At 42.3% G+C, this 26077-nt stretch overlaps 1 protein-coding gene across 2 annotated transcripts in view; it reads left to right on the top strand.

The window, feature by feature from the left end:
* The window catches only part of PRKAR1B (protein kinase cAMP-dependent type I regulatory subunit beta), a 93395-nt gene that overhangs the window by 64541 nt on the left and 2777 nt on the right, over positions 1 to 26077 (top strand). For both annotated transcript variants that reach the window (XM_017813607.1, XM_017813606.1), the window contains exons 8-10: positions 5027 to 5087; positions 8598 to 8719; positions 25878 to 25959. In XM_017813607.1, coding sequence (XP_017669096.1) covers positions 5027 to 5087; positions 8598 to 8719; positions 25878 to 25959 — 265 coding nt within the window. The remainder of the gene's footprint in view (positions 1 to 5026; positions 5088 to 8597; positions 8720 to 25877; positions 25960 to 26077) is intronic.

The raw sequence follows: 26077 nt of genomic DNA on the forward strand, positions 1-26077 counted from the left end.
CCTATTTGGCAAACTTTGCTCACAGAAAGGGAGTTGTAGTATTGGGATGTAAGTCATGACAAATCAAGGTTAGTCAGTTCCTGATCTTACACTTCATTTTATTTATGCTATTTTTGGTTTCCTCTGCCGTCTTTTCACAGCTTTGAACCTGAGAACAAATTCTCTAACAAGTGCTTTTTTTTCTACTCAGAGAAAATGAAATCAGGAGGACTTTGTGTTGCCATAAAATGTAGGTTGTGTAGTGGCCAGAGCATAAAGCAAATCCAAAGGCTGCAATCCATCCGATATCTGTGGAATAAAGCCCAGGGATCCTGTGGGCTGATTTGCTGTGGATCATGGCCAGTATGCACAGAGACTCTTTCTTTCATGCTCCTGTAAGAATGCACACCCAAAGCATCATTCAGTATCAGGTTGTGCAGGGATTACATGGAGCTGCAGCAGTCCAGAAGGCCATTCCGGCACCTCCTGCCAGGATAACTCTTTATTTGAAACCTGAGTCATGCTTTGCCGTTCAGTAGACATTTGTTTGGCTCCTCACTGAAGGTGGGAATTTCTAAGGAGGACCCAATCAACTCCACCTGAAAAAATGAAGCAAGAAAGAAGACACAAAGAGTGCTGGAGGGAGAAAGAAAGATCAGACTGGAGGACTGGGAGGAAAAAATGGAAGAAAACAAGGAAGGTGAAGAAAGGGCAGTTGGAAAAGAGATGAAACAGATGTTGGATAGGATCTCAAAAAGACTTGTTACAATCTCTGGGGCATTAATATTTCCCAGCCTGTGTGTTGCTTAAGCTAAGCCTAGTGCTTGCTACATTAAGTGGTCCTAAAACTGGCTTTGAGCCCTTTTCTGTGTGGATGTGACGAACACGAGTGATCTTGTTTCTCCTTGGGATTGTCTCAGGGAGGAGCACTGCGGCTTGGAATATTAACAAGGCTTCGTAGTTAATGGGAACCACTGTCTTTAAGGAGATGAGTTTGTGCATGACAGCTCAGAACCAGGGAGAAAGTGAACAAAGGAAAGGGGGGAGAGAGAAGCAGCGACTATTGAAATAAGATATTAATAGGTTAGAAAAAAAGCAGAATTAATAAAGACTTCTTAAAACATGCCATCAAGAACCCTGCCAGTGCAGAATTATTCATGTACATTTACTATTGTTTTTATCTGGCTTAAGCAGTAAGATTTCTACTGCTTCCCTTGGGAAACTTCTCTGCAAGAGAATAATTCTTACAATGGGAAAACTTTTTTGATATTGATCTTAAATTAGATTTTCTTAATTTTCTCCTATTACTTTGAGTTATGTCAAGTTATGCTGTACTGAATTGCCCTCTCCTTCTGTCATATATCTGTAGATGATTATCACTGTCTACTTAAAACCTTGCCACGGTGCATGCCAGCTATGAGGATGACATACCTATGATCCCAGTGCTGAGCCAACAACTACAGGCTGAATTTGTTTTGCTCCTTCCTTATCAGCTCTCCCCGAGTGTTTTAGCATTTCTTCAAGCTCTGTCGGATTTGGGAGCACGTTTCTGGAGAAGAGGTACCGAGACAGAATGTAGCACACCAGGCGCCGTCACATCTGAGCCACGGAGATGGAGCCTCTAAACTTCATTCCTGGATGATATCTTGGCATGTACAGACCAAAATAGCCTTGGCTGTGTTGTTGTTGCAGTCTGATGCAGGTCTCACCTACTGTCTGTAAATCTCTTTCAGCTTTACAACTTTCAGGTCTTCTGTTTGTCAAACATCTCTGCTCTGGATTTCTTTTTCTTAGCTGTTTTTTTCCCAATGGAAGCTAATTCTGTTATTTTCTAGTCCCATTTCTAATGTCTCCAGGTCCTTTCTTGTTATTTTCCTGCTCTGGCAAGCTCTCATAGGATCTCATAGTCTGTAGGTATTGTTACTGTCTGATTTGTTGCTGCTTCTAGAAGATCTCTGTAAATATTGCATGAGAACAGGCTCAGCACGTGTCCCAAGGAATGTGCTGGCTGGCACTTCGATTAGGAGAGAAGTTTGTGATGGTGTTCGTACCAGTGGCCTCAACAATTTGGGTGAAGTGAGTAGACCAAATAAAACAAGTGTAAAAAGGACCTCAGGAGTCAGAGATGACATTAAGGCTATGGGAGGGGATGAGAGGGGAATATAAGGCCAGTCAAGGAAGGTGGGAGGTACCTAGATATCTTTAAGGTCCCTTCCAACCCAAGCCACTCTGTGATTCTATAATTCTATGTTCTCTGTTTCATGGGAGAAAAGATGGTTAATACCAATGGAAATAAGCACATAGTTTGGTTGGTTGTAAGAGTTCTACTGCTGGGTTGTTTCTAGCTTGCTTAAGGTACTGATCTCTCAAAATCCTTCCCCTCACTCTGCTTGTGAAAGCTTGAGCAGGAAAACACTTTCAAGTGAAAACAATATGTGTGAGTGTGACTGAGGCTTCTCCTGTCTGGAAGAAAAATTGGGATCTGGTTGTTCCAATTGGGATCCAGCCTCGGGTGCACTGAAAAGGCAGAGAAAGCTTCTGTGCCTGCCTGGGCACCCTGAGGGGAAGTTCTATTGCTGTGTGGCTCGTGCCCCCTGTGTTGTTTGTCTCCCTCAGGAGAGAGGAAGGGATGGATGGAGCCATCCTGCAGGTTGAGTCAGGAGCCATCAACTGGGTCACCTTTGGCTTCAGTGCTGGGAAACAGGAGTCCTAAGCCTCAGTCACTAGTTCCTCCCTAGGCTCATCTTCTCCTTCACCTTTGTGGGATCATCCTGAGGCAGGGGATATTTAATGCAGTGTAGCCTGCATTAAGTGGAGTCCCACTGAGGTTCTAGATACTATCACAATACAAAACATTTTAACAGCACATTTAATTAATTCTTTCTGCTTCAGTTTTGCTTTTGCACTTGCCTTCACTGTGGATTCTGTACCGCTGCCCAGCTTAGTTTAGCCAAGACATAACACACCTGTTTTCCTGTAGGAAGTGATGGGCTCTTCCTCTCTGGGCCAGGTGGGATGTCTGCAATTCCTGCCTTCCTGGGTCTCTCTAAATACTCGAAGCTGTGGTCAGGCGTCACTTATGGCTGCTGATTACTGCTTCTTAAAATTCATCTGTGTCCGCAAGTCATTTAAAAAGCATTTTCCACATCTGTCCCCGGGTGTCCCAGCCCATCAAACTAAACCACCAATCTGGTTTTCCACAGCTGTCAATTTTGCTGGACTTGTTTCCACTCGATTGCAGGGAGGAAAGCAACAACTGCGCAGTGTCCAGTTTTCCATTCTTTGTCTCGCAGCGAGCTGTCAGGGGCTGGCGTGGTTTGCAGAGCCTCCTGCGTTTGAAGTTCTTCATTTTTTTTTTCTTTCTGGCACTTCAAATGCTCTCGGGGCCCCCCGAGGTTGAGAACCAAGTTTGTCAGACAGAGAGGTCAGACAGGGGTTACCGATGCTATCGCTGAGGAGAACTGTCATCACCAGACTCGGAAATTATGAACGGGGTGCGGAAGGGGAGACCTCGGTAGCTGGTGCTGCTGCTGAGCCAGAGCTACCTGAGGAGAGTGGCAGCTCCTGATGGTGCTGTGGCTGTCCTGGAGCAGGGGTGGCCCTGGGAGAGGGGCACAAATGGGAGCTGTCCCCAGAGGAGAGCACCTGGCAGCCTCAGCTGCTGCTTTGTCCAAAGCTGGATCCAAAGCCTGTTGGTGTTGGTGGAAGGATTCACGTTGCTTTGGGGGTCGTTGCAGCCCCCCCTGCACAGCACATGTAGGAAGGGGGATGATGTTTAATTGTTAGTTACATCACCGCATTTGAGTACACCAGCCTTTCCCATTTTCATACTTTAAACACTTCTGGATGCTTTCACAGTGGAGGGTAGAATGTTTTTTCTCTCCTTTTCCTTTCTCTATCCTCACTTTCTGCCTCTGCTTCCAGCACTCACAGGTGCTCACTTGGAGAAGGAGGAATAGAGAAGTGGCTTTTTCTGTGGCAGACACTGACATTTGCTTTCGCCTTCTCTACCCAGACTATGAATAAATGGCATCTTTATCTCCCGTTTCTCGAGAAGATGAATGTGTCATCCTTGTGTTGTGCCTTGTAGATTTGACTAGCAGGCACCAGGCAGCCTTTGACATCCACAGGGAATCTGTCCAGGCAGAAAGGATGTTGGGTGTCATCAGTGTGGAACAAACTGCATGGTACCAAGGCAGACCCTGGAGTTCCTCTTTGTTACTGGGGAAGATTTTGTTTTCAAGTCATTTGTGTCCCTGCAGAAGGAATTAAGGATGAATTCATTATTTTTGTATTGGTAAAACTGCATCATAATTATTCCTACGTGAATGGCCTCCCAAAATCTGTGCTGGAATGGTGACATGGTTTCTGTCTTGGTGATCAAACATTATGTGAGCAGAAGGTGTCTTGGTAATTTATCACCCAACAAAATCTTAGTAGAATGGGGAATGACTGTACTGGTGGCTGCACATACACTGATGGATTGTCTGCCACAGAGTGTTTAAATCCTGTTAAAATAATAATATGAATAGATTGCTCAGCAGTAACAATAGATACAACACTGTACAGAATATTACAGATAAATACTCTTGGCATTAAACAATTTTTAACCTAAAAGAATGGCATCCATCACAGGGCCATGTTAAGTTTTATCCTAGTTTTATCCTATTTTGTAATTGCAAATTCCCTTCTGGCAGGGCCTCATTGGCAACGAGATATATATTGAATTAGCTAAAGAGTTAATTGAAGCTCAGGCTTTAAAATGAGTGCCTGTAAATAATGGATACAATTCATCCTCAGTGTCCAGTAACACCAGTGAAGTCAGTGAAATTACACCAGGATTGAATTTGAGTCCTTCTGTCTTTGCTTATCAGCAATACAACTTGCCCAGACATTTTATGGGGAAAGATTTGCCTGAGGCTGTTTACACTGGCTATGCTTAAGAGCTGGAAGGGGAGGGAAGAAAAAAAAGAGCAGCTGTAGGAAGAAATCACAAAAATACTTTGTGTAATGTTCTGCCTCCTTCTTCTCTCTCCTGTAATAACAGGGCAGCACGCTGAGGAAGCGGAAGATGTATGAAGAATTCCTGAGCAAGGTCTCCATTTTGGGTCAGTTGCCCTTTGGAACTTGGCTGTTATTTCCCCGGTTATACGTGTTGGCAGAGTGAATTTTGGTCTTTGATGGCACGATGAAAGCAATGGTGGTCAAACAGAAGGGCTCACATTGCACTGTTTCTGAAGGAATGAAAGTGTAAAGGGTCCTTTTTAGGACTTGTTCTTCTCCATCTTTACTATGCACTGAACTTGTATTTGAAGCACACATTAAACATGGGAGCAGGCACACACTGGTAACCTTTCAGTAGCTGCTGGTCCCTAAAGATCATATGGATGAAGCAGAAAGCAGTGCAGAGATATGAATTTGTCATAAAGTCTAGTTACATCCTTCCAGGGGACAGGTGAGAAGCTTTTTCCTGCAAGAATACCGTGTTTATGTGCACTAAACAAACTAACCTTAAAAATCAAAGTGGACTGATCTTTTTTCTTCTGTGCATTTTACAGCCCCTGTCTCACATTCTTAAAACATCTGTTTAGCTTCTTGTCCTTGGATTTTGTTTCCCTTTGATTAATGTGATAGCCACGAAATTTGGACATGTTCTTGATGGCCTTCAGTAGGAAAAACAACAAACCCATAATGCCTGACCAATCAATCACCATTAGGAGAACAAAAGCCTCTAATAAGGAGGACAGTGTTAGACAGTACAATGAGTTGTTGATTCTGTAGGAGAAACATGTTTCTACTGGGGCTGTTTGGAAAAAAACAGTTCAGGATTCATTTGCTATATAATTAAAGTATTTGTATTTCTCCTTAAAAATTTTCTGGCTCTTGTTTATGGTATTCACCTACCATTTGAGCTGAGGCACCTGAAATATGAGAGTGTCTCAGTGAGAGTATACTTGAACTTCTGAGAGGTGCTATCCATGAAATTTTCAATTATATTTGTATGCTTAAAGTAAGGCCAAGTATGTTGCTGACTTATTAATGAAGTTTCCATCATTTAAATGCCTTCTTTTATGCTTAATTTAAATCTTCCTAAATTAAGAGCACAAATTATACCAAATTACAACGAGTATTTCAAGAAAAAAGGATCTGTGCACCTGCACTAATGAGGAGCAATTACAACAATGAGACATCTCAAAACAATTTCAGAGTAGAAAGGTTATTCAGAGATGTGCTTCCTTAAACATGCGGTTTGCAATGTAATTATAGCCTAATTTGTAGTGTGGCTTTTGAATCTCAGTAAAAAAAGAGGAAGGACTTCAAGATTTGAACCTTTTTTAAGTACAGAAAAGCAGTGAACAAAATAACACATCATTGCAGGAACATGGAAATTTAGGTGAAATGTGTAAGGATCTATTTGACATGTCTAAAAAGTAGATGACACCTGGGAAAGCAGGAAGATATTTTAGAAATCTCAACACAGCACGGAGAATTCAACTTCACTTCATCCTTTAATGTGGTCAGAACTCTGTGATTTCCTGGTGGAAAAACCTCTACCTACTTCTTCTATATATTTTTTTTTTCCAAGGCCTGTCTAGTGTCTGTAATTAGCCATATAACTGTAGGAGTCACATTTTTCTTTTTAAAATCTAAGGATTTTTTAGGTTATCAGTAACTGCTTATAGTGTATTGAACAAGATATGGAAAAACTAGTTGTTTTAAATCTTTCCTCTGGAGTTTAATTAAATATAAAGCCATGAATTGATATGTACAATTTAGGAATTGCAAAAAATTTCATATGGTCTACTTTATTTGATGCTTAACTTCAACTCTGTGACTAAAACTTGTAGAATATTCTATATAACGTTTGTTTGCAAGAATTATTAACCAATGTATTTGTAGTGGTACAATTCCCTTAGACAAAAGAGAGACACTTCGTGACTAAAGCTAGATTTAGCTTTGAATTTTTCATAAAGCCAACTGTAGAGGAAGTTTCAAGAGACTCTTTCTTTCCATTGTTAATTACCGAGTTCCTTAAAAAAAAAAAAAAGAAAAAGAGAGAAAAAGCCTTCTCTAGTATGTATGAAAGTGTTTTATGCTTATTTTTAGTCAAACAGAGCAGTTTTTGAATGTTGCATTGACAATATGGGCTTGGTCTTTGACATTAATGCTGCTGCAACAAAGGTCACAAACACACCAGGGAAGGGCTGTAGTGATTATAGGTAGGGAAAATGTTAGAAACAATAATTTCTCAAACATAAAGTGGCATAAAAACACGAAGACATGTCAGCCAACTCAAAACTTACCTTTGGTGCATTGATCACTTCTATCTGGTTTTATTACCAGAGTCAGTGTACCCTTCTGAGCTCAGCCAAAAGGCTTTTTAACTTCTAAAGAACAACTCTTTCACCCTCACACAATACTTCTAAGAAATATTTTGAACAAAATGGGGAAACCAGAGTCTGATAGAACAGCACAGATCCTGGTGTCAGAAAGCATATCTTGACTTACATTGGTTCAGTAGTTCACAATAAGTCAGAATCAGCAGAGCTCTGGCACATGAATTTTAGCCCAGCTTTTTGAGGCAGTGAAGGTTAAACCATTGTATTATCTGTTTCTTTTAATAACTTTTAAGCCTGTAATTTTTCAGTCAAATCTGATAAAAGTACAAAAGTTCAAGTACAGTTCACTGTCTTGAATTCTCATGCAAATGGGTATTGGAGAGAGACACAGGTGGCACCTCTCCTCTCCAAGGGCAGGACAGAGAATTCACCCCTCAGGCAGGAGGAGGAGGGCAGTGGGACAGTGAGCAGTCCTGGATGTGCCCTCTGCAGGCTGGCCTTTGCCGTGTAGGTACCACATGTAGGGGTTTTGGGGCAGGTGCAGGGGGGTGATGAGGACCCCAGGCCACAGGGAGCTGGCTGTGTTTGCTCCCTTACTCCTAAAACACACGGGTTTCCTTACTTAAGTTTACTTTGAAGTTTTATAATTTTTCTTTCTAAGTGGGGGAATGAAAAGGAAAACTTACAAACTGTCCTGCTGGCAAATGAAACAGCAGTGCCACCTCAAACATCCATGAATCCAGAGGCCTCTGGTGCCATCAGGGGCTGGCTGTTGGCTCTGGTGGTGCTTGATCTCGCCCCTGGGCAAGAGTCATCTCTGAGATCAATGCTCTGCATCACTTATCTGCAGCCCATCAGGAACCAGATGGGAGCAGCTCTGACGAAAAGACAGTAGGACTTGTCCTGACATCTGGTGTGGGATGTGGCAAGAGAATCCCGGCGCTCCCACATCGCTGGTATCTCCAAACAGCTCCTCAGCTGCTCCAATCCATGGCAGCATCAGGGCACCGTGTGTCAGATTGCAGGAGTAGGGAAACGGAGCCAACTTTTCCTGTCCAACTTTTAAGATTACTATCTGGGTGATTACTAAAGTCTAAGACACGATGAATAAATACATTCATGTTTCCCAACTGGAGGTTCGTGCAAAGTGCCTGGATGAAAAGAAATGTTTCTTTTATAACAGAACCAGGCATGGCAGAGCTGTCAGTTTAGATATGAATCTTCTGCCAAAGTTGAGAGTATTTTTATAATATAGCTTTATGATCTTCAATATTTTAGAGTCCCTGGACAAATGGGAGCGGCTGACAGTGGCTGATGCACTGGAACCTGTCCAGTTTGAAGATGGGGAAAAAATTGTTGTGCAGGGAGAGCCCGGTGATGACTTCTTCATTATTACAGAGGTAAGATTGGCATCCTGATAAGCTCTGTCATTTCCTGGTAAAGATCAAGGCTGTGTATTAAAGACATTTGGGTTCAGTTCAATCTCTTACTTCAGCATAAATCTAACTCCACTTAACCCAGGAGACCTACTCAAAATTCAAATGAATTCAGAGACCAGTTCCATGGAATTGTCTTAAGTGGGACAATCTTATTTCCAGTAAATTGAAAATGCAGAGGAATTTCGAGGTGTGTCTATTGTCTTTACTGTTTGAAGGTTTGGTTTCCACAGGAGATTTTTCTAGTTCCAAGTTGCCAATACTTCAGCAGGGCTGGCCAGCCACACAGTGCATTGATCGTTGTTCCCAAAGGGGCTTACAGGGTTTATCACAAACGGACATCTGTAAACTGGAGCAGGAGATCTGATCAGAAAATGGATAATTTGTTCTTTGTTTTGCCTTAAACTCAGTCCAAATGGCTGAGCCATTTTCTTGTTTACCCTCACACAGGCAGACAGATCTGTCAGGCAGCTGAAAATGCTGACATCTTTTTGGGAGATTATCTGACACTTCAGTTCCACCATCTCACTTCTGCAAACAGATGCTGACGGGGTTTTTCCTCCCTCTCTGACATAAATATTTTGATCTTTGGTATCTCATACAAATACCACTGTGATATAACACGTTATAAAAAGGTATTAGAGAGACTCAGACTGAATAACAAGAGAGCATTAGGATATGATTGTCTTTGGATTGAAGTAGGAGCTTTTCAGCACCAGCTGTGAGTGTTCATACACAAATATATAGATGAGGAATGACCAAGATTTGACTGTGTGGTGACAATTCCAGTGCACATGCCAGGCTGTGTCCAGCAATGAGGCAGTGGTGGCACAAGGAACTGGGAGGTAACTGGAATCCCTCACTATGGGAGAAGGTGGGTGAGATGGATGTAAGAAGCTGGTGTCGCTATGTTGCCATAGGACCCAGTTGTATGTACACAGAATACATCTCTGGTTCCATCAGGCTGCTGTGCTGAGATGTGATTGAAGAGGAAAGAGATCCTGCCCTGCTCAGGTGAGAAAGGGCTTGTACAGCTCCCATTCCAGATGGTTTCGAGGCCAACAGGCTTTGCTTTGCTTGCTCCTTATCTGTGGGTTTTGGGACAGGTGCCTCTATCTAAGGCAGCCAGAATTTGGTTCATAATCAATATCTGACACTTAGAATTCCAACCTTGTTTCCTCTTGAGTGTTGAAAATACGTATTTGATTTATGAACATAGTTTCTCTTTGATGCTCACAAAATTGTCAGTGCCAGTAACTGCACCCGTCTATCACACAGTGAGACACTTCAGGGACATTAAATATGTGACAAGCACTATCCCTTCAAAACAATAGTGTCAGAATAAAAGAGACTAGATACTAGGCAATCTTTTTTGTTAAGAAGATAGTATATAAGACAAACTTAGGAAATGTAAGTTTTTTCATAAATACAGAATTTGAATCTCTCCCAGCGTTACTAAGTGTGCTGTTATTCTTTGCAGGAGCATGAGACTGGGAAAACCTAATTTTCTTAGCCATGGAATCCCATGTGGAAAATTGGCAGCTTGCTTAAGAGTTACCAAGGGCCTTTATTTTCCCCCTCTTACTGAAACAGCTGCTAAGACTTGAATGGGTAGAAAAGCATTAACACTGCATACTGTATAAAGTATCTGCTCACCTCACCCTTCCACTGTAAATCTGACACAGTTTCTCCCTTTGGAAATTGCCTATATTTTTCTGCTTTAAAGAATGAACACCCAGTATCAACTATTTCTTGTGCTGCAGTAGTATTTCTGCCTGCTCACATATAGTTTAAGCTTTGTATTATAAACCTGATTTTACAGGAGTTTACATCTTTGATGCTAAACTTTTCTGCAGGAAAATTGCTGCAAGTCGCCAGGAACACGTTATCCTGCAACCTGGTTGAAAGTAGTTTTGGCTGGTTTGTTGTCACAATATGTTGAAAAGCCATTGGCTTTATTCACATACTTTTTGATGTTTGTGGCCTTTTGATCCAAAACAGTAGAAGTGCAGCCAAATTGTTTGGCTGCTGTATGTGAAGAAACCATTTCATATATCACTAGAATGCAGCCTCCTTTGGAGCACAGCGTGTCCAGTAGTACAAAGCTAACTTTGCCTCACAATTTTTGGGCAAGGTACTCACTTACCTTTCTGTTTATTCATTTTACATTTTGGTGCTGCCCAGAAAGCCAGTTGTATCCTGGGCTGCATCAAAAACAGCGTAGCCAGTGAGTCAAGGGAGGAGATTCTGTCTCTCTGCTCCTCAGAGGATGATTAGAGGGATGGAGAACCTCTCCTATGAGGAAAAGCAAAAAGAATTGGAATTGTTCGGCCTGGAGCAGAGAAGCTTTGGGATGACCAAATTGCAGCATTCCAGTACCAGAAGGGGCCTACAAGAAAGATGGAGAGGGACTATTTACAAGGACCTGGAGTGACAGGACAAGGGGCAATGGCTTCACACTGAAATAGAGTAGGTTTAGATTAGAGATTAGGAAGAAATTCTTCCCTGTGAGGGTGGTGAACCCCTGGAACAAGTTGCCCAGAGAAGCTGTGGCTGCCCCATCCCTGGAAGTGTTGAATGTCAGGTTGGATGGGGCTCTGAGCCACCTGGTCTAGTGGAAGGTGTCCCTGCTCGTGGCAGGGGGTTGGAACTAAATGATCTTTAAGGTCACTTCCAACCCGAACCATGCTATAATTTTATGATTTATTATAAACCACGATCATTCTTGGCATGCCTTGGTAAATCAGTTATCAATTTACAAAGCTTTGGTGCATCAGCATCCCAGATACTGACTCCAAGTGGAATCTTGTGCCTCCTATCATAAAAGCTTCTCTAAGACACCCAGGACTCACACATGGATTTAAAATTGTTAGTACAGTTTTGTATGAACTTCATAAATTAGTCATTCATCTCTGGTTAGCCTGCCATGCCACCTTCCTCTGTGACATCCCTTTGGGAACCATCCTGTAACTACCTTGGTCCTGCCAAAGGACACAGCCTATGAGTGAACTGGCACCTTCAGGATTTGCAGACTGAAGAGAAACCATTAAACCCTTTTGAAAGGAAGACTTATAGCCCCGCTGATGACCGGAACAGCAATTCCTGCTTTAAACCAGGAATATCATCCTGGTTAGTATGGACAAGAATATTTAATCTCACCCTTCTGTCAAGCAAACACATTCACCTTTTCTCTGTATTTCCTCCTCTTCTTCTTTCTTCCTTTTTTTTTTTCACGGCTTTCTGTCCACTCTCTTATCCCCAGTCTTGCACGGGTTATTTGGGGTGCAGGTTATTTGGGGTGCAGGTTATTTGGGGTGCAGGCTGTATGCATGGGAATGCTACAGTGCTACTTGGACAACAAGGCTACAGCAGGAGCTCAGCCAAATTATTAGAATAACAGAAAATGTGCACAGGGAAGAATCACAGGAAACCAGATATTTTCAAGTTCACTGCTCACAAAGCTGTTTACGATTCATTTTTTTTTTAAAAAGTCTAATGAAAGAAGAATTACCCTGAGATTCTAGGACAGCTGTGGTTCTTCTGACATCCTGAATCTTCACAGGCACCAGTAAAATGTTTGCTTGCAGTAGGTTGGGTGCTTTTCCATTTAAATCTATCTCAAGCAGCCTTCAACAAGTTTTAGTTTTAATATTTAAAGGCTGTGATTTTTTCCAGAGATAGAATTATTGTAATGTTTATACCATATTCCTTAATTTGAAGATAAGATCAGAAGTGAATGTCTGCTTACAAAAGCAAAGCAATGACTTCTGTAAGATTGATTTACTTGACACTGGTAATTAAAAAAAGAAAAAAAATAAGCAGCCCTGCAGTTTCTGTATATTCAGATATTTCCAGGTCTCACTTTCCCACTATGGTTTTCACACAACAAACTCGGGCTTTCCCAGACCAGACAGATGTGGAATGTATCTGCTGGATTCCAAGGTCATGGAATTATCCCATATGAGATTCCTGGCACAGAGGTGAAAAACTTTAAGCACCGTGAAACAATTGTTGCCATAAAGAATTATTTTTTGGCAAGAGTAAATCATAACAGATGTACGGTTTCTAACAAATAAATTTGCAGTTGTGTCGTGCACTGCCACACTGTGTACCCAGCAGCGGGGAGGATTTATTCATCTGACTTCAGATAACGCAAATATTTTTAGCCAGCATTTTAAAGTGGTAGATGCAAAGGCATGTGAGCTTTGTGGAGTTAAAAGTCCCAGTAAATGAAATGCCAGTTGAATGGGAGCTGATTTTATTCCCGACTTGAGCTTTGCCACTGACTCCAGCTCAAACAGTAGTTCAAACTAGTGTAGTAGTGCTCTGAAACTGGAAAGAAGAGAGGGTTTTGCTGTTGTCTAGGTTACTGGGGAAGGTAGTGACAATAGTATTAAAAATAGCGGTTATGATCGTGTACCACTCTCTCAAGTTCAGCTTCCAACTTGGCTGGGTGGCACAGTACCTCGAAGTCTGTAGCACAGCTGCCAAAAATGCAGAGACCTGCAGCCGTGAAGTGCCCTGCTGGGTTCTCCAGCTCCCAGCCCTCCCCTGTCAGATCACTCGGATCACTTGTCATGACCGAGCACCGCACACGGCACACGGGCACTGTCACGGGACTCCACCGGCTGCGCTCAGGGAGCCTTTTAATCTCAGCTGCACTCTGAGAGCTTGCTGAACTGCTGCCATATGGCCCTAATGCTCATAAAGTTTGACATGGTTTAAGAATAATGTGTGCGCAGACACAAACGTGTGCAGGTGTAGGAGGACAGAACAGCAAAAGGTTTCTGAGAGGGCCACAGTGCGCCCGAAGAGCACAGCTTGTAACTGCCCTTTAAATGTGCTCTCTGCAGCCTGTCATCTCCTCCGAGGACAGGTTGGTTTAAGTGGTGCAGAAAGCATAGAAATAAAACTGCATGAGAAGTAAAACATTTCCAATTAATAGCCGGTCGAGCTGCCCAGCAATAGCATGCAGCAACCTAAAAATAAAAGGCCTAAAAATAGAAGAAAATTCACAGGAGACAATTCAAGGAGAAATGGACCCATGGTATCAAGTAGTTTGGCATTAGATTTTTTGTTTTAACTTTAAAAACTAGCATATTTAATTGCAGATTAGTGGTAAGTTACAGGGGGTTGTTGCACCCTCCTCTGTAATTCCTTTGTCAAAAGCACTTCAAAAAAGCTGAGGATTTGTGGTTTTGATTATTATCCTGCTGGTTAGAGGGTCGGGGCAACTGATTTTAAGTCTCACCTGTCCAGTTTGTGGGCAGAACATTACCTTCCCTGTTTCCCCATCAGTGGTTGTAATACTGATGACACTTCATAAAGGTGAGCAAAAACTTAATGGGAAAAGACATAAATATCTGTCACTGGTGAAACCAGGCAATGGGAATAGAAAAACTGGCAAATAATTGAAAAAAAAAAAATCATTGATAGTGCAGAAGTCCTTTCAGAATTAATGCATAGAGCTGCCTCACTGACAGAAATAAATCAAATTAATTGATAATGATTATTTGTCCAGCAGTATCCTTGGCTGATCACATTGGAAACTGCCCAGTGATCCTTGGGGGGGCTGTTCCTTTCATGCTGCTGTTGACATTTCAAGTCAGGGCCACAAACTGCCTCCGGTCTGGGCAGGATCTGCGGGGAGTTCTTGCCCAGAGTGTACTTGAGATACTGTCCTTAGGTGAAATCAGTGTTTCCAGCCCCGCTGACACTCCTGGCACGCTGCGGGGCGTCTCTGCACAGATGCAGTTCAAAGCCTTGTTAGGTGGAACAGTGTTTGTAAACTCTTCCTACCATGGAAACGTGCACCAGCAGCGGAAGGGCCGCGGTCGGCCTCGGAAGGGCACCCCATCCTGCAAGGAATTGGGCCCTTCTGTAGGAAAAGTCGACTTGAGCCTTAAATTGCACAACGAGCATCTGAAGATTTATGATTTTAAAAGCTCCTCAAGAGGGGAAAAAAAAAAAAAAAAAAAAAAGAAAAATAATAGCCCAATTGTTTCCTGCCCTAAATTGTTGCTCTTTGACATTCTAACCTAAGAGAGACCCCTTTGGCACCTACCCCTGCGACAGGCAGGAGAACTACAAAGTAAACTTCTTCCGTGCGGATAATGAAGTCACTGCCTTAGGCACACTCTGCTATCACACCTGATAATCTCTTTAAAACACAGTGCGATTAATTATTAATTAGGAAGATGAATGTTGTCTAGAAAAGGAGTTTCAAAGGCTACAATCAGAACTGCTTAGTGTTACTAGGATTTTGTTGATACCGAAAATGTTTGTCAAAGGCAGTCTGCAGCGACTCCTAATGTACCCAATAAACAAAATATACCGAATAAACAGAGCCAGCAGGCACCAGGGCTCTGTACTCTGCTTATTTTTAACTGCAGACATTGTTTCCCACAGAGCTCTTACAGGAAAGGGACGTTCGATTTTCTTGATATAAGGCAGTTGTGCTGGAGCAACAGCACTTCCATTGGCCCTGCTACAAAGTTCCTCTGTGTTCAGGATCCGTTTTTTAGTGGTCAGCCGATGTCAAAGATGGAAAGTTAGGTGTGTGATTGGGTCCCATCCTCGCTAGAGATGGAGGTGAAGTATTTTGCTGAGTCAAAGGGACAAGAATGTTGGCTTAGTCCAGCTCTTGTTCAACTCAGTTTAATTTTGACTTCCATGGGCGGTGGATCAGGCTGCGCATCCATGCAGTATCATGAGACAGTGGTGTTTCATAGGAATCAACCATCTGCTCCCGTTCTTCTTCCCACCAGCCATGGAAGACCCGTCAGTGACTGCAGCTTTTGGCCTTTCCTTCCAACCCTTTCTCCAGACTCACTAATAACCACTGCAGTGCAGTTGCCTGTGGTGAACTGTGCAAAATCTGAAACCTCAGAAGTGATGGACGATGGAGCATTTCCTTCACGATTTCGTGAAACTTCAGATTAGCCAGTCTATTTTAGAACTTTGCAGATTTTGTTCCTCGTTTGTGGCAGAAACCAGGACAACTGTATGTAAATTCTGAGAGTTGCTATGAACCCAGAGAGTGGAGAATAATATATAATAGTTTAAAAATGTACGGTTAAAAAAAATACCGTCAAACCCAGTCATGACTCAATCTTGAGTCCACAACCAGAATTAAGTCTTCTTGCTTCATCCTTCTCCAAGACCATTAAGATCAGAGAGCTTTTATACTAGGAAAATAAAGTATTTTGAAAAAGAGGTCTGATGGGAAGCAAAACAGTGTAAAAGCAACGTACACAGCCAGTAGTTTGCGATGGAAAAGAATTTTCACCTGGATTGGCCCATCCGTGTAGTATGAGATAAATAATTTTATAATTAAATAATTTCAAGAGTTGTATTAACTGTGATATACATGTAACCTTTTAACCAGCTTATTCCATCTTACCTACGTGAACATCTCATGACCTTCCTGGGGTTTGTCTTCACCACGCCCGTGTGATGAGGTGCGTGAAGCAACCTCTGTGGTACATACTATGATCTGAAGCACAGGCACAAGAATTAAGATAGTTCTTCCTTCCTGCTGAAAACAATCCATGAGAGTTAGACACCTTGAAGGTCTGGGCCTCCATGATTTTGCTCGTGGGAGGTCTCAGGCAGAGAAGCAGTGCTAACCCTATGGCCAGCATCCCATCACTAACAGATGAACCTTCTTCCTTTAGGTTAAATTTTGCCACCTAAAAACGATGGGTTTTATTTTCTACTGCAGGTTATGTGGAAATCACTTGCATTTTGTATTGCTGACAGAAATTTGTTGATTTCTCTGCCTGTTTTTGTAGAAAAGTCTTTCATAAATCAAAGGTTGGCAAACAATAACAATCCAAGATTATTTACTGGCTAAAGGAATATTTTCAGTGTCTTTGGCTACATAGTTCAAAGGATTTGTCTTCTTTTGGAAAGTAGCCCTAGAACTGCTGATCCTTAGCTCTAACATAAAAGCTGTCCCAGGAATGATGCTATCAGCAGTCCCTGAGGGCTAAAAGGGCAGCTGAGGAGTGATGTGCTGGTGGTCTTCCAGGACGCTGGGAATGAGGACATTGCTTATGTCAGCATCATGAGGTACACACAGGACTTGCTGTGATACTCTGTGTCTTTGGGAGATTGGTAAACTTAGGTCTTGAGGCAAAACCCCAGGGAGGATGCAGTGTAGCCATAATATTCCCAAAGGCTTAGAAGTAGTTTTCCCAACCTCTCTTCTGCACATGCTATACCCTGCACAACAAGAAAAGTATATGAATGTTTCCCCAGTTCACTTTTGACATGACAACTTGTGTAGGAGTCTTCAGTCTCATTCAGCTGTAATTTAAAACATCTGATTTGTAAACCCATAAAATTGAAGTTTATGCTGGAATGACAGACATGCCCTGGCCTCTTATCCCACCACTATAGGATATGTGGAAATCTGGGAGATGGTTTGGTGTGTGGAGAAGTAAAACTCAAAATTAGTAATTGGCAGTTTCATTCTTAATATATGCATGCTCCATTTGAATGTGTATAGAAATCAGTGTGCAAGATTTTCTGTGTTCAAAACAGCCTGAACTTATTCCTGAGCTGTTCTGGGGAATGATTGGTGCTCTTTAGTCCTGTCCAGTAATGTCTTCCTACCAGGGAAGTCTACAAAGGCACTAGAGGTCCCCAGGTAATGAAACACCTCTCCATGGGAGCAAGGAGAGCAGCACATGCTGTTTACCCCTCAAGGTTTTCAAAAGGTTCTCAATATCCCTGTAAGCTCCTTTGGCGTTGAAGACTGAGCTCACAAGCCCTGATTCAAAGCATTTAGTCAACGTGAGCAAGAACTTTATGGCCTGAGGCACATTAAATCTGAACTGAAATTAAAGTGTCATGTCAGGAGCTGGGAACTCTGTCCTGAGGAGAGCTTCTCTGTCTTCAAGGAAAACCACCACAGTATAAACAAGACCTGAAATATAGTGGTGCCCAACCTGGTGCAAGAGAAATGGAGAATTTCCTGATCCCTGCTGAAGTTCATCCCTTTCTCTGAATCATGTTAAATCTGTCCCTTAGTGGAATGGCTTTTGTCCTTGCTCTGCCAAGATACCATTGAGATGGCTGCAGATTTCCTGCAAGAATATATCCCTTAGGGTTTCTTCACTAACTGTGCAGTGTGGATTTTCTGGAGCATGTAAGACCCTTCCCAGTGTGCTTCAGGATGAGGCAACTTTAAGTTTGTGAGGCTTTTTTCTTCTGGACTTCAGAATTTGGTCCTTTGAAAACACGAGATTCACCAACTGAAAGGACTTAGAGAGAGCTTTCCATGGGGGATTTTACTGACCTCTGCGATAAACTCTCTTCTCTCCTTCCCCCAGTTTGCTCCAAGTTTTATTTCTTGCTCAGAAGCTGCTGCCCTCGCTGGCCACAGCTGCTCTCCCAGCCCTGGTCACAGCATTAGTTATGAGACTTTAATGACAATGTCTGTCTCAGCCTTTTGCTTGGTCTGGTTACTTCAGCATCTACAGAATGTTTTCACAAAGAAGCAGATGGTGGTAGGAGTAATTGGGCCGTAAAACAACATTAACAGCTAAAAACGATTTTCACCAGAAAGGATTTTGTGGGCAGGGTGAGGGAGGTTCAGCACTGTTTTCGTGTTTTCTCTCTCATACATTCACCCCTGCCCTGGCTGTAGGTGGTAGCGCTCCGTGCTTCTGCTTCCAGGGGATGAGCCCTGTCAGGTCAGTCACAAATATGAACAGTTGATGAATAACCCATTATAGAGTCACTTTTATGTTGACTCAGTGGACGTTTCCTGGCTTCAGAGAGAGTCAAGATAATGGCTAGCTTTGTAGAAAGAAAGAATCTCTAAAATGCAACATTTTTTTTCCTTTGTGACTTTTATTGCTTTGTACGCTGACATGTCTGAGGGAGGAAAACAGGGCCTTGTTGCCAATAATGCTTGGCACAGACGGTCTCTAAAATCTGGCACCAGGATGAATATTAATTCAGTTGTTTTCCCACAGAAGCTACTGATTAGTCAAGGCCAAGTATCACTGAGATGACTCATTAAAACCAACATCTGAGCCCACCTTTACTGAGTAGATCTGCTTCTTGTCACCCCTGCAACAGGTGACTGAATTTGTAACTAAAGTGGTGACTAAAATCCCAGAATGGAGTAAAGATAAAAATGCCAAGGAACCCCAAAGGCTGTGGTGCAACTGCTTCTCAGCTTTCTGGGCATGGAGCCAGGACAACTAGCCAAGGAGGATCACACCCCAGGCAAGGGGTTCCTCCCATGGCTCAGAGCTGGTATCCTTATCCCTCTGTCACCATCCCCTTGCTCCCAGGCTTCCCAGTCCCAGTTGGCAGCTGGTAGTGTGAAGAAGCATGGGACTACCAGGGCATGGAGGCTGTGATGTCCCTCCATCTTATGATGGGGGATGATGATGATGATGATGATGATGAAGTCATAAGTCCCCCAAAACATGGATACGCCTCTATTGGACACCTGTGTGATCTTGCCTGATTTTAGCTCTGCTGCTGTGGCTCAAGGGCAACATTTTTAAGTCAAAATACTATAAAACTTAAAGTTTCCCTTCTGAAAAGCCTTTCAACAGAAAAGGCTTAGCAAAAAAATGCCAATTTTTGTGCAAAACCCACTTTATTTCACCCAAGTATTGCAGGGGTCTCCATGCACGAAGCAAATTGCAATTGGTGCAGTGTATTCTGCTTTTTTTGGTTTTTCACTATGTTTACTGGTCTCTCCCTGCCTGAATCTTGACTTCTTCCATCTAATAATAACATTTCTTTTACTGCAGGGGGAATGCATAGGTACAGCACAGGTTTAATGCAGATTGTATCAAATAAACACTAAAGGGGAAGATTGTCTGAAGTGCTGCAATAGGAGGACGAACAAAACGATTGAAAAGGTCTTCCCATGTCAGACATCTATGATTTTAAATACTGAACCATCAAGACAAAGGCATTTCCTGGTGATTAATGATGGGCTGGGTGTAGTCATGTCTGGGCCTTAACCCTGGCCTCCCATATATCCCTAGGAAATGCCCTGCGGCTGCTGTTTTAAGCTACACTTGGCTTATGATTGATTGTCTTTTTTAAAAGTACCTTAATGTTTGTGGCTATTTTGGTGACTGCTCTAGACAGCTTTGTTCCTCTCTCTCAGGCCTGGGTGTTATTCCTAAACTAATATAAATGTGTCTAAGTAGCAAAAGGGCTGGAAGCTTAGTCACACGTAGGGCAGTCTGCTGCAGGTGTGATATAGCTGGTACACACAGCAAACTGTGCCATCACTCTGATGTGTAGGACCCCTGCCAGCTGGGCAGTGACAGGTGCTTTCCATCTCTGCCAGATTTTGATGTGCTTTATTGTTGTTAAGAATTAGTGCCAATAAGATTATGATGCATTAGTTAATATTGACAATATAATGATCATCATAGACATTGGTGCTCTGGTTGTTGCAGTGCGAAGGTGCTTTTGGCAGCACGGCTCTCTAAAGGAGATTGGGTGGGTATCAGGGTGCCTTTAGAGCTTGTCTGACCTTGCATTATTAATCCTAACCATATTCCCAAGGTGGTGGCCCTCTGAAAATCCCCTGAAATCATTGCAACTCCAAATTCACTGAGTCACAACCACATTTAAAAAGCTGAATGTGTAAAATGTCACATGTTTTTTCTCAAAAGCTCTCAGTAGCTCATTAGCTTGGCCATTGCCTTGCACTGTAATTGTAGTGAGCCCTAATGGATGCAGGAAAGAACCCACTTGCTGGAGATAAGCAAAGCAAACAGACACTACTTTTTCATTCAGTGCAAACCCAGGGCTGTTAATCCAGCCTGTACCCACCCACGGCAACAGGCTCATCCTGAACCACAGTCATGAGAGGAACGTTTGCCAGACTGGACCAAAGTTGTTTGAGGTTTCACATCAGACAACAGAACTGATTTAAATTATTGTTTTTTAAATGGTGGGTGAAACAGGTCTCCCAGATTCACCAGGCAGTCGCTATTTCACAGAATCATGGAATGGTTTGGTTGAAAGGGGCCTTAAAGGCCATCTAGTTCCAACTCCCAGGAATTTCTAGGAATTTTATGTCATTGGGAGCTTTTGACTCTCCTTATTTTAAGATAATGATTTGGAGATGCTCTATGAATGATTTATTTCATGCATTAACCTGTAAGCAGGCAGATATGCTTAAATAAGGTGCAACTTACTATGGTTGTAGCTATTATAGTGAAAGAACATGGCCCAGGCAGTGTTTGTAGATAGGGGAATGGTGGAGTTTTTTAGCTATACCTGGAGAAACAGGTAACCTGAAGAAAGGCATATATGCCCAAAAGCTCTTCTCCCTTTTCTAGCCCCGCTTGTTGGTCTAATAAAATATATTACTTCCACAAACCTTGTCTTGCCTGCAATTTAATAAAATACTGCCAGAATCATACTGTGTGACAGATCTTTTAATTCATTTCAGAGCTGTAGCTCCCATCCAGTCCCTCTGCTTCACCGTGCGAGCAGGGGCGTTTTGTTCCACTGCACAGCCCCTTCCTTCGCCTTTTGTAGTAACTTTGCAGAGATTTAATAGTGACATATAATGAGGGTTTATGTGACTGTGGAGTGAGGGGAAACTTATCTTTTGAATGTGAGAATTATGGAGTGTGCAGATTAACAAAGTGAGAAAGAGCAAAGGTATGTTCGTAGCTGCAATTGATGGAGTTAATGGCAAACGCAGATGGATCAGCCTGACCTTTCCATCTCTAATTCCATAAACTGCACTGCTCTTTGTAGTGGGTGGTGAAGAGAAAAATAAAATGGGCTAGAAAAACTTTCTAAGCTCAAAACTAGGATAAAAATGTAACGTTTTGAGGCCATGGGGGAAAAATTGTCTTCTGTGCTTTTTTTAAAGTAAAAAAAAAAAAAAAAAAAGTATGAAATGAAAATGGAAATAGAAGAGGTAACTTCCTGCTTATGAAAATTGAAATTATTTTCTTATAATTTTAATAATTATTCCTTTTTAATAATTATCTTTTATCACAGATGGAGCCTCACCAGATTTTTTACTGATTGCTATGTCTCTAAAATGGGTGGTTAGACCAAACCAATTGGTGGTTAGCAAAACCAAACGATCAACATGACTGACTTTTATACCAAAAAGTTTCTAAAACAGCACTGGGTTTCCCATCCTACCCCCTGGCCCTGGTGAAGCCCATCCTGCACAGCCTGTCCCACTCAGGGGTAACACAAGCTACCACATTTTGCCTTGTGCTGCCTGGGAGTGATCCCATCTGATCCACTGATCTGGAATAGAGGAAAAAAATACAGTATTTCAGTTTTTAGCATCATGAATCATACTTGTCTTTTGTAGCCAGGCTACTTTGGCCAACTGCTGGCTATAGGATTCCTACTTAAACATAAAAACAGGGCTCCTGAAGCAATTAGTGCTTGTAAGTACCTGCAGGATAAGCCTGGGAATCTCAGTGTTGATCCAGATGGGCTGCTGTCTTTGTATTGTAGGATGTCTCACTCATTTGCGGGGTCCGAGAGTTTAAAAGTGAAACATCTATCAAAATCTCATTACTTTGGAGAGGATGGGAGCTCATGGATTATAAACCTTAATTTATTTTTTATATCTTAAATTATGGTGCCATATCTGAGCCATAAATTTTTACAAACCAAACTGCCGATGCATTTGAAGGAGTCGAATAAACACTCCCAGCACTGCCCCAGGACAGTGACAGAGGGAGCAGGCAGGTGAGTGGGGTGAGGGTGGCAGAGAGGTGGTGATGGCACATTGCTTTGGGAACTCCTACTCTTGTTGTTTTTGCAATAAGATGCCCGTATTTACTTGGAGGAGAGGAGAGGAGGTTAATGATATCGGTTCCTGGGAATGCAGGCACTCCCCAGTGACTGAAAGGGAATATTCCTGGATCCCCCAAAGCCCATAATTTCACTCCCAAGTGTCTGCTAGCAGAAAGACATGCCTGTCTGCCTTCAGTTTAATATCGTCACAAAGACCTGATTTATTACATGGTGTCAAACCTCTCGACAGTTTTTGAGCCCGTGCACTGTAGGGTTTGCTTGGTGAGGTAGGAGGCTGAAGTGGCTATGAGTGTACAAGGCAGTTTTTTGAACTGGGCAGCACTAAACAGCCTGATCCTGCAAATCTAAGATTGTGCAGTTTGTTTCAGGGATTGATCTTGCCAAGTTTTGTATAGCGTTTAAGGAGAAATCTTTCCCACTGAGACCAAATGCCTTTGGGAGGGAGAGTGATAAGCCCCTGAATCCTTGCTAGATAATGCCCATGCCTCCCAGGACAGAGCTCAGAGGATTTATTCAGTCCTATAATTTCTAGGAGGTGGGATTTGCTAAAGCATAAGAAGGATAGAAAGCTCAGAAACTTCACCAGAAAGATTTGACAAGTAAAGTAAAATGAAATACAGCCATGAAATCTGTGATGAGGGCAAGGGTAGGGGTCAATATTGAATTCATATGGGAATAAAGGATTTTTCCTGTAGCATTTTATTCTGTATTATATTTTACTCCACATTATTTCATTCCTGTACTGGTTTTGCCCCAGTTGCACTGTTTGTCTACAATTGGACTCTTCCTCTAGCACAGAGTAGTGTTGATTCCAGAGATAAGACACACACAGTGAAGGTGATACAGACAGACAATTATAAATACATCTTCTTTGTTTCACGGGGTGGACAGTCTTCCCGTGAAGGTCACTCTGACAATGCTCCAGGATGTACTTGTGGAGCTGGTGACTGGTGCAACAAGAGGCCAAGCAGTGTAATCAGAGCTGACATCTGGGTGCTCGCTGTCAGGGTTTCAGGAAACTTGTTTTGCTCCATGATAGACCTGTTCTCACTGGGCAACGGGAAAAGCCTATGTGACTGTTAAAACAAGAGTGGAAAAATATGTATCTGGAATATGCATTGCTTTATCCTGCCAAGCCAAGTGTTTATTGTGGAGGCCAGACACATCTGTCCTTCTCCAACAGATATCATGGTGTTTCTTGGATTAAAAAGGCCGACTGTAGTGGAACAGTGGAAGAAATTGCTTCAGAAGACTGACTTACTGGAGTCTTATATCATATGGACCTTGTCAGAAAAATATTAGCCACAATAAAAGCTGACACTCGGGGAGATGAAAGCAATATTGCTTGATATTGTGATTACCTTTATGGCAACATGCTCAAGGTGAGCAGTGGGGAATTGAGTCCTTTCTTGGTTTGACCTGGGCGGTCAGTGTGATTGCTTCAGGGACTTTTTCTTGGTTTATGTAATAAAACGTCTGTAATAAAAGATTTAAAAAAAAAAAAAACAGTTTTGGGAAAGAGACTGGAGACAAGGATTGCAGACAGCTATTTGGGTCAAGGGGTTAGGTTTTTGCCAGGCTCCAGATGGGGATGGAGAGGACAACAAGGGCTGGAAGCGATTCTGAAGCTGAATCCATGTACTCTGCACAGGCAATGAGAACAGCATCAGTTTAGTGAGCTGCACCTGATCCGAAGTTTGGCAAGAGAGAGGTCGATACACACATTATTCCCTGTGTGGGGTATTTCTGAGAATGCTGCTTGTGAATGTGTGTCTATTCTGAAAGCTGCAGTGAATGTGAGTAACAGCGCTCAGCACACGTCTTTGCATTTTCATGCCCTTGCAGATTTACTGGAAAATCTTGGGAAGCAGCAGCTTTGGTGGAACAGTTTAGTTATAACAAAGACAAGGAATTTTTGCTGAAAACTTGACAGAAGAAACAAGATTTACCTCTTCATTCGTATAGCACATGAGTTAACATAGAGTGGCCCAGCAATTTGTAAAGTCTGTGGGCTCAAAAATAACCCTGTTATGAAATAGGACATGATGCAATACAGGAGTGTTAGAGCAACTTAGTTGTGCTTGTTCTGAAGGAAGCAAGTTATGATCATTTGCTACATAATAGTGGATATCCTGCAGCTTTGGGTTATTCCTGGGCCCCCAAGGTCCTAGAAAAGCAAAAGGAGACCTGAAGCAGCCCTGACAACGTGTGGGATTACTATTAAATAGGTTGTATTTAAACACAGTGCAAAAGTGAAGGGCTGGTTCTGCAGGGTGCTGAGCACCTTTAGCTGCATTGAAGCCAAGGTGATTTGGGATGTCTCTCAATCTGCCACCATACCTGGAGGTGCACAAGTGTCTTTTGGTGGAAGGAGGCTGCAGAATATTTGCAGCCAGTGAATGTGCACTGAATACTCTGCACTGGAGGAGGCTTATATTTTTCAGTTACAATCAAAATATGTTAACATTTTGCCTTTCCCTATGCTTTTGGTTCGGACTCAGAAGACTCAAAAGACTCATATGTTACTGTAATTTTTTTTTTTCCAGAAAAGCAGATACCTTCTCTGCTCCTCTACAAAAGCTTTATGCCACAATAATTTAAGATTTCCTCCAGGTCAGAATATTTCTGCATGTAAAACCTCTTTGAAGGTTTAAATAGACTGTAACTGAGTTTTGACATGTATTAGCACGTGTCAGGTACAGCAGTTATTAAGGGTAGTGGAGACAAGACACATTCCATCTCTCCAGTGACTGACTCACAGGTGTCCAGATCACTACAGGCCACAAGCGGGCAAAGCCACTAAAAAAAATAATTTAAAAATCACCCTTTGTTGCAACAAACATTAAAAACTCCTTTTACCATTCATTTCAGCAATAGATCAGGTTGCTGTCTTACAAAATCATGTCCCAGAATTGTGACTGGGAAAATTGCCTTTTCATTCCTTTTGATGTAAATCTTCTCTCTTGCAAGGTTCTGCATACACCCAGAATGTATTTTTAAATTATCTCAAAGTATACATTTGCACAGCGTGATGTGCTTTGGTTAAATAAGAGTTCCTGGGTTCTGTCCTGTTCCTCTTCTCTCTATTAGCTGAATATGTCTGCATCCAAACAATTCACAACAGAGAAATCGTTTGCTCTGCTGATGGATTTTTTTAAATTCTTTAATTTCTTTCATTCTTATATCAGGAATTGACTAAAATTGTCATCTCTCCCTCAGCAGAACTAAAGGAGTGTGACATGCAGAAGGAAATACCCAGGAGTGGATGCTTTTCAAAGCAGAACAGGTTTGAGCAAAGCCAGCTGACCCTCTGCACTTCTCTTCCCAGGGCACAGCTTCCGTCCTGCAGCGCAGGTCTGACAATGAGGAGTACGTGGAGGTTGGAAGACTTGGTCCATCAGATTATTTCGGTAAGAAAATTCAGCTAAGCATGGTTCAGAAAGACAGGCATGTCTGGATCAAGTAGTTATTGTCTTAATTAGTGTTCTACTCTCACATGCAAAGGGTTATGTGCAGGTCAGCCGCTGC

The sequence above is a fragment of the Lepidothrix coronata genome, unplaced genomic scaffold (assembly GCF_001604755.1).
Source record: "Lepidothrix coronata isolate B3197 unplaced genomic scaffold, Lepidothrix_coronata-1.0 Scaffold41, whole genome shotgun sequence".
Classification (NCBI taxonomy): Eukaryota; Metazoa; Chordata; class Aves; order Passeriformes; family Pipridae; genus Lepidothrix; species Lepidothrix coronata.